Source organism: Anser cygnoides, chromosome 3, assembly GCF_040182565.1.
Source record: "Anser cygnoides isolate HZ-2024a breed goose chromosome 3, Taihu_goose_T2T_genome, whole genome shotgun sequence".
NCBI lineage: Eukaryota > Metazoa > Chordata > Aves > Anseriformes > Anatidae > Anser > Anser cygnoides.
Genome location: NC_089875.1, coordinates 18,790,308 through 18,799,006, shown reverse-complemented (window position 1 = coordinate 18,799,006; position 8,699 = coordinate 18,790,308). Strand labels below are relative to the sequence as shown.

At 44.2% G+C, this 8,699-nt stretch overlaps 2 protein-coding genes and 1 long non-coding RNA gene across 9 annotated transcripts in view; 1 reads left to right on the top strand and 2 right to left on the bottom strand.

Annotated features, from left to right (window-relative positions):
* The window catches only part of CAPN13 (calpain 13), a 60,766-nt gene that overhangs the window by 17,600 nt on the left and 34,467 nt on the right, over positions 1 to 8,699 (top strand). For 6 of the 7 annotated variants that reach the window (XR_010830099.1, XR_010830100.1, XM_048078494.2 and 3 more), the window contains exon 2: positions 173 to 421. Coding sequence is in view for 4 of the 7 variants with exons in the window: in XM_048078494.2 (XP_047934451.2) it covers positions 173 to 421 (249 nt within the window). In the remaining 3 variants the exon portion in view is untranslated. Of the gene's footprint in view, positions 1 to 172; positions 861 to 8,699 lie in introns of all 7 variants that reach the window. The other variant, XM_066993609.1, reaches the window with a different exon arrangement.
* On the bottom strand, positions 2,081 to 3,496 carry LOC125179632 (heat shock transcription factor, Y-linked-like). Its single transcript, XM_048078509.2, has 2 exons — positions 2,873 to 3,496; positions 2,081 to 2,535 (listed from the first exon to the last, which is right to left on the bottom strand). The coding sequence occupies exons 1-2, from the start codon at positions 3,419 to 3,421 to the stop codon at positions 2,341 to 2,343; spliced, it is 744 nt and encodes a 247-aa protein (XP_047934466.2). The 5' UTR covers positions 3,422 to 3,496; the 3' UTR covers positions 2,081 to 2,340.
* LOC106031601 (uncharacterized) lies at positions 3,644 to 8,196 on the bottom strand. The gene is made up of 3 exons (XR_007168882.2): positions 7,905 to 8,196; positions 6,655 to 6,769; positions 3,644 to 4,423 (listed from the first exon to the last, which is right to left on the bottom strand). It is a non-coding gene; the product is annotated as an uncharacterized lncRNA (long non-coding RNA).

The window sequence follows — 8,699 nt, the reverse complement described above, 5'->3', positions numbered from 1 at the left end:
ATTTAACTACTCCTCTTTCCCCAGGCATTTCCAGCTAATAAGGATTTTGTCACTGTGACTGCCCTCAGCTTTGTGTGCTCCACCATCCTCCTGGGGGAGGGTTTGCTTTCCCACATGCTCCCCACTTCGGACTGGGCAATTAATGGTCATCTGTGTCTCTCCTCCTTTGCAGGAAGGGTCCACAATGCTCAATCCCAGCTCTACTCTGAGGTTGGAGGAAGGCTGGCAAGCAGCTGGGACAACAGGAAGCCTCCAGAACCTGAAAAAATTTAATAATCAGGACTTCGGCCACCTCCGAGCCTTGTGTCTGAGCCAAGGCTGGCTGTTTGAGGACGACACCTTCCCTGCTCACATCAGCTCCATCGGTGCCAGCCTGCTCCCAGAGGACCAGCTGCAGCAAATAGAGTGGAGGAGGCCAACTGTGAGTTATGCTAGCCAGGGTGTTTCACAGCACTGCTGCTGAACGGGAGTGCTGATGGTCAGTGGGTAGAAGCCTTCACGTTGAGGGGAAGAGGTCTGTGCTAAGCAGGGAAGCACTGGAAGCACAACACTAAAAGAAGGGAACCTTGGTGTGGGACGTGTGGAGGGAAGATAACCTCTCTACAGCATCTTCTTCCGCATGTCCAGTGTGAATTGCCCTTTGCAGGTCAGGGCAGCAAGCAGAAGGACACTGTAAAACACCTGAACAAGCATGGAGGTTTGCAGGCAGCCCATGGAAGGGATCATAAGTTCTGTTCATGCCCAGAGCACGTGGGTGGGAGCAGAGCAACTCTTTTCCTGAGGCTCTTCAATCATCTCCAAGTCCTGGGGTTCACCAGCTGCCCCTTCAATTCCTGGACTTGCCTCTCTTCTGAAAACAAGTAACTTCCTCAGTTTTAATTGTTCTTAACTGAGTAGTGACCTAAATCAGTTAAGCTGAGATTTTCTTTCTTGCTCTGTTAAATGTGTGGATTCTGACATTCCACTGTTACAAGATCACATGGCTTCACCCATGGCCAAAACCTCTGTATAGGTTTTTGTTGGCTGTGATGATACACTTCCACAGGAGGCAGCCATCCTGTTGGTCTGTCAGATCTTGGGCCAACCAGTTCTCTAGAGTTACAGGGTCAATTTCTGGCTACGGTTTGACTCTGGATAAGGCAAGCATATATACACATATATATATATGCTTGCCTTATATTTATATATATATATATTCAATATTCTAACACTCTCACCTAGCCACCTTTGCCTTTTCTTTCCCTCAAATCTGCCTAAACTCATCCCTCAGAGGGGTGTTGCTGTGAAGGGGTCTTGGACATTCACTGCCTCTGGATCTGTCCCATAGACCTAGAGGTACTAGGAGCAGATCTGACATACCATGCACTCTGCCACCATGCTAATTGCAAGATTGTCCTTCCAGTCTGTTTTCAAAGGGGCTTTCTAGTCTTCTAATGGAGACCATGTTACAAAGCTAGAAATATGCAATATCTGGCTCAGTAAAAGAGAGATCTGCCTGTCTGGATTAGCATTTGTAACATTAATGACTTCGTTAGATACATTATTGTAGGAAGACCTTTTTTTGGCCTGTGAACCTTACTAAAACTAGTGTTCCCACTTTCATCTGTTTGTAGATGACTTCATGCAAATCTGAAAAGCTCTCAAATTCTATTAAAGAGCTATGATTTCTGTAATCCAAGCCACAGATGCAGCAATAGCTATTTCAAAGTAACTAGGATGCTTGCTGTTTTCCAGTTCAGGTTTAACGGTCTGATGTGATGTCATCTTCATCTGGCATATGAGTGTTTAACTTGGGACATATAATCACATACATAGTCAGCTTTCTTATCCTAGGACCTTATGTTCCATCATCGGACTGCACTGAAAAGCAATGCTGTGTATCCATTGCTACTGGTGAAGCAACTGGATTAGCCGCACGTGGCTGTTTTGCTGGAGTTTACTGAGTGCGGTGCTAGTGCCCGGGGCCTTTGTCTCCCCTGAGCTGGAGCAAAACAGATAGTCTTCCTGACGGCAATCTCCATGCCCAGGGTGTAGGAACAGTAACTGTCAAACTGAAGAAATGGAAACTAGAAACAGAACAGAAACTAGAAAATATTTTTTATTGAGACGGTTTATATATAGAACTACTATACTCTATTCACTTGGAACCTATCATATATGCTTCTGGTATGTACAGTGTTGATGTCCAACCCCGTCACCTGCAGCTCTGCTGTCTGGTGGAAAAACGCTATCTGTTATGTGGGGCGTAATGTCGTATGGAGAAGCAGCAGTTTCAGCAGAAGCAGCACCCTGGATGCCAAACAGGGAGTGGCTGTGGTGTTGTGGAAAAAGGGATGGGGCCTAAGGATTGATCTTTGCACTGACTGCTGTTGAAGCAGGGCCTGACCATGTCTTCAGTGGGTTTCTTCTCAGGTGGCATTCCTTCACAGCCAGTTTCAGTGAAAATGCAGCTTTTTTTAGACCAGTACTTCGCTTGCATCGTCTTAACAGGTAGGGATAGTCTCTCTTGAAGTAGGGGTTATGGTAGAAGAGTAACTACAAAATGCAAATGAGAAAAGTTAGTTACCACCATTTCAAAACTGGAAAAGACAGATATGATAGCTAAGAATTAGAATCACTGAAGACTCTCAGGGGCATTTTAAACGTTCCCCATGTGATTAATATGGTATGGCACGATTCTGTTAAGCAATAACCACCCTTGCATTTTTGCCATTTGAGTGTAGCAGAGAAATTTAAGATTTTTAAAAAGCATAAAAACTGGTTTAGAAACCCAAATACCACCAACTTTTGGCCACCTCAGTTGTGACTGACTGGATATCAATCCCACTAACATGTTCTGAGAGGTATTTCATGGGTAGGGGGACTAACATACCTTGCTAAAAGCAGAGACTGCTCCTTTATCAGCTAGAAATTCATCACATGAGGAAGATCTTGTCAAATCCCATTGCATTTTGCAGAATCCATGAAGATGAAGCTGGCGAGTGAAAGTTTTCATGCTATCAATTTCAAAAGTTCGCAGAGGTCCTCTCCTTGTCAGCAGTTCCATTTCGAAGAGTTTTTCCACAATCACTATGCAGTTCCCATCGTCACCCCACCAAATGGACTGAAACTGATTGCTTCCAACAATTTCCCAGAGTTTTTTCAGAAAGGATTGGGGTGACAAGTCATTGGCTTTGCCAGAGCTTTCATCAGAAAAATTAAGATGCACTCTTTTTGTGCAGGGTTCATCACATGAACCTTGAAAAGTGTTTTCTTCTTTTATAGATCCTAGGGCAGCATCCCGAGCTGCTCTTTTATCACCTACTTGAGGAGAAGCTGAGACTGCCAAATCAATGGGCTTGTTCGAAACAGAAACATTTGTTACCGTTGAAGATGGCTCCATTGAAATTGTTTTTCTAGTTGGACAGAAGTTTCTGTCCATAGCCACTTCCTCGACCAACTGGGCTCTGTCCTGCCAAACAGGGGGATGAAGTGCAGCTGCACCCACCTGTGGCCTAGGGAGTGTGGTGGAAGTTTACCAAATGTCACCATGGTGCCTGTGCTGCGTCACGGTGACATCACAGACCGGTGTCCAACTGCCAGCAAAATGGAGCAGCAACAGACAGAATTGCTAACTAGGCTGCTTTTCATTGGCAGAGCTGCAGATGCCTTCAGTTGAGAGTAAAGAAGTAAATGAAACTATATTTCAGCTTGGTGTGTCCTGAGAGGCGAGCACTAGGAGCTGTTCCCCAAGGAAGAAGGGGGAAGACTGCAGTGTTAAGAATAAAAGTGCAGAATTTTAAATTTTAAAACTGCAGAATTGTCAGTTAGACACCGTTTGCACATACACAAATGTCCATACCCTCTTTGCTCTTAAGTTACTGAGATGGTAACTGTAAGGAAATATGATCCAAGGTATTTAAACTACCTAAACCAATAGGCAAAAAGATACCTGTAATTTCCCCAAGGAACTTTGACATACCAGAATATGCGTCCCTGAGAGTAAGTGTAGTTGCATCCTGCCTACAGAGCATGGCCAATTTAACACACATCTATTTTTCTCACCCTCTACCATTGGTTCCTTCTGACATGAAAAAAAAAGTGGCTGGGAATGTACCTGTGACAAAAATGGCACCTTCAGCCTATTAATCTCTTAGCTTCCATCTTCAGAGTCATATAGGATCTTAATATTTAAGTGCATATAATTGTAGATAGCAATTATATCTGCTGCTGTTGTTCCAGATCCAATATAGCAGTTGAGCAACACGCTCCATCTATTTTACCTTGAGAATTGCCAATTATGTTCAGAGTTTGGAGTCTTCATATCTGGTGGTAATGTATATGGTAGTAATGGACTTCTGAAATAGCCAATGTGTGTTTCCTCTGCATCATCACAGTCTGTTCATAGCATCAGGGCACAAACTTCTCAGTGTGTCTCATATATCTGGTGTGAGGAGAAGGGAAAAACAGAGTCTTTAACAAGGACTTGAGCAAAAGTCATGCCTTGTTCCTGTAGCAAAGACTCAGGGAACTGTGCTACTGCAATTAAAAAATCTAAAAAATATTGGGGAAAGTCATATAGTCTGAGCCAATGCTTGTCTGCTGGGACTCACTACTTAAATTCTTTAAATTATCGAAGTGATTTATTATTTGACGCAGCCACTTTGCAAAAGGGCTTGGTCACATTTTTACCTCTTCTGCCCTTTGCAGAGCAAATATAACCCTCTTCCAGGAACAGTGCGCTTATCATGATTCTACACTATTTTGATGATGCTTTGTTTATCGGCATTTCATTTAATTCCCAGAGACTTTCAGGAAATAACTTCAATGTTAAGGACATTTGAAAACAGAAACTGACAAAACCAAAATGGGACATATAAAAAATTGTGTTGGGATTAGGATCTTTCCACACAGCTAAGCTGAGCTGGAGTTCCTACTGCATCAGTTTTGGCCTGTCTGTAGCTGGAGGGGTGAAAACAAGAGCTTTTATTCAGGAAAACAAAACAAAACAGGCATCAGTTTGGAGTTAATCTAAAACTTTAGCCCAAATGGAGCAGAGAAGAAATGAAGAAAAACCTATCAAATATTAAAAAAAATAGGAGAAAACAAATATACAATGTCATGTGAGCTGCGTTAAGCAAATTAAGGGAGGTGTGTGGCAATGAGGGATGATGCTAACCTGCACTACCTGCAGGTCTGTCACTGTGGGGCTGTTTTCTGGCATAAGCCAAAGTTCATAGAATCAGAATGGTTTGGATTGGAAGGGACCTTAAAGATCACCTAATTCCAACCCCCCTGCCATGGGCAGGGACACCTCCCACCAGACCAGGTTGCCCAAAGCCCCATCCAACCTGGCCTTGAATGCCTCCAGGGATGGGGCATCCACAGCTTCTCTGGGCAACCTGTGCCAGTGCCTCACCACCCTCATAATAAGGAATTTCTTCTTTATATCTAATCTAAATCTACCCTTTTTTCATTTAAAGCCATTACTCCTTGTCCTCCTCCCTGATAAAAAGGTTTTTTTATTTTTCTTAATTGTCATGCTGTTAAAGAGGGAACGTTATGGGCTGCGATGTGAGGATGTGTCAGGAAGTTGAGGCTGGGGCAGGGGAAGCAGCACAAGTACAGCCTGTGGGAAAGATGTGGTACTGTGGCACAAGCTGGTGGGAACAGAAGTGGGACTGGGAATTTGTTGTGCAGGGTTAAGGTGATCTGATAGGGAGGCAGTTCTGCAGAGAGTCATCCTCTCCCTCTTAATCCTCAGATTCATTATGCTGGATCAGAGGGAAGTCTGGTGGAAATGTGTCCGTGGCCAGACCACCATCCTGTGTAGCAGCCTGCAGTCAGACTGGCTTATGCTACCCAGTAAATCCAACCCCAGGCTTTCAATTTTCCACAGTAATGTAAGACTTGAGTCCTTTGCATATATCTGCATGTGCCCTACGTCTACACTGATCACCCCCAGCTTCTCCTTCACCAGCTTCGTAGCCCTTCTCTGGACACGCTCCAGGGCCTCGATGTCCTTCTTGTAGTCAGGGGCCCAAAGCTGAACACAGCACTTGAGGTGTGGCCTCACCAGAGCAGAGTACAGGGGGACGATCACCTCCCTGGCCCTGCTGACCACGCTATTCCTGATACAAGCCAGGATGCCGTTGGCCTTCTTGGCCACCTGGGCACACTGCCAGTTCATGTTCAGGTGAGCATCAACCAGCACCCCCAGATCCTTTTCCTCTGCACAGCTTTCCAGCCACTCTGCCCCAAGCCTGTAGCGTTGCAATACGTAATGAAATCTTCACTGGGCCAGGGAAAACAAGTGATGATAGGTTTCTCCTGGGGAATGAGATCAGACAGAGCAGTTGATTTATAGCCCATATGGTTGCCTTCATTGCTGGACTAGTAGATACTATGAGAAGAGAACATGTGCCTCTTTGAGCTCTGTCTTTTTCCCCCTCCAGCTAATGTTATGGAAATTATGCAAGAGTCAATCACCATAACAGGGTTCAGTTCTAGGTTTATGCAATGTTAATAAGCAAAAAAAACAAAAACAAAACAAAAAAAAAACCCACGCTTCTGCAGAGTTAAAGTTACAGCAACAGCTCAAGCTCTTCAAGAGACCCTGAACAAAGAAATCCCTATGCAATTGTGCCCGTACACTGTACATTCCCAACCCCTCACCTGATAGTCCAGACCAATAGTAATAGTAGGCTTGGAGGTCTTTCTTCTCTGGATGGGTTCCCTTCATTGTCTCTAGATAAGCCGTTCTCTCCTATCTTCAGGGCCGTAGAATCTGCTGATGGTTGCAGAGTCTGTCAATATAGTCTTCTTTACTTTCTTATCTTCCAGTTCAAGCAGGCTCTGTGGCCTTTCTTACTTGTAACTGGGTAAAAGTTCAATAGCCTATGGCCTTAGACTTCAGCAATGTTAGCTACTTGTGCTAAGCATGTTCTATATAAAATTCTTCTCTACAAATAGCGTACCAAATCACATATCACTAAAATGGAAGAGTCTTGGGGAAAATGCTACAAGGCCTCATCATATTTTTTTCAGAGAAACAGAGCAATATTTCTGGACAGAGTTATAAATATGTAGTTTCTGTATTTGTCATGCAATTTGAGTGCTAGTGGATTTTAAAGGCTGCACATCTATGTGCATAGTAGCTAGGCACATAGCTAGGTTTTGCAATAACAGACAACAGTTTCTGGTGCTTTATAACTGCTGTATTTCCTTGGAAGGAAAAAAAGATATTTGGAGACTACCTTTCCTCCCTTTCTTTCCAGTTAAGTATGCCCAGATTTCCAAAATGCTGCTCCTGTCACGGATAGGATAGGATAGGATAGTCCATTCAGAAGAGACCTACAAAGATCTTCTAGCCTAACCACTTTAGGGCTGACCAAAAGTTAAAGCATATTATTGAGGGTATTGTCCAAATGCCACTTGAAAACTGACAGACATGAGGCATCAGCCGCCTCACTAGAACACCTGTTCCTTTGTTTGACCACCTGCATGATAAAGAAATTTTTTGTTACATCCAGTCTGAATGTCCCCCTGGCGCAGCTTTGTGCTGTTCCCACACATCCTGTCATTGGTTAGCAGAGAGAAGAGAGTGGTGCCTCTGTCTCCATGTCCCCTCCTCAGGAACTGGGATAGAGCAATGAAGTTGCCTCTTAGCCTTCTTTTCTGCAAACTAGACAACCCAAGTGTTCTCAGCCTCTCCTCATAAGACATAACTTCCAGCCCTTTAACTGGCTTTCTTGCCCTCCTCTGGACACTTTCAAAGATCTTAACAGCCTTTCTATATTGTGGAGCTCAGAGTTGTGCACAATATTCAAAATAAATCACTTTTGGCAAATCCCCAAACTCCTCAACTAAGCGTAGATGCCTATGTATCAGCATCATGTCCCCCTTCCATCAAGAAAGACACTTACCCAGACTGTTTTCCCTCGTGTCACCAAGGCAGTGGGAGCATGATCCACCTGCCAGCCTGGAGAGACAATACTGTGTAGAACTCTCTTCAGCTGCGGAAATTTCTTAGAAGGGTTTGATCACCGTGAAGCCGTTTCAGAAAACTGGCAGCATTTGCTGATGCTGATCTCATGCGAACATGTGAGTCCTGTTTTGTGCTGGTCTCATGTTTGTGCAGCATGTCAAATTGATTGGGCAGAAGAAATGCCAGGGCCTGCTTAAGGAAGGGCTGCTGTATTAATTTTCTCAGTGAGAGGCTTTCTTTTCCTCTTATCTCTTCATTTTCTTTGGTGTGCAGTGACTCTCTTATTTGAGGCTGAATGCTCTTTCAAAACAGAGCCTTATTCACTGGGAGTGTGCCAAGAGTAATCACGGGGGATGCTCAGGAACATCCTCCCCAAGCACTCAGATATCCCAGACTAATAGCAGAGGCAGAGGGGAGGATGGTTTACATTTCTGTGCACAAGACCAAACTCTGAAGTGTTTCGTCCTTCACTGACCAAACAAGACTCTCAAAGAATGCAAAGAAAATTCTCCCTGAATTAAAAATAACTGGGCCAAGTCTGTGGGATTTTGCAGCCAGAGATTGAGCACTCTTTCTATAGCTTCCTCACTGAAAGTGTTGAAAAGCAGCCCCAGCAGATCTGTATGAGTCTCGCGTGGAAAAGCTCAGAGCATAAAACTTGCACAGATCCAATACTGAGCTGAAGTACAGTCCCTGCTCCATGTTGCCTGGAAAGCTCTGTGTAACTGTCCCC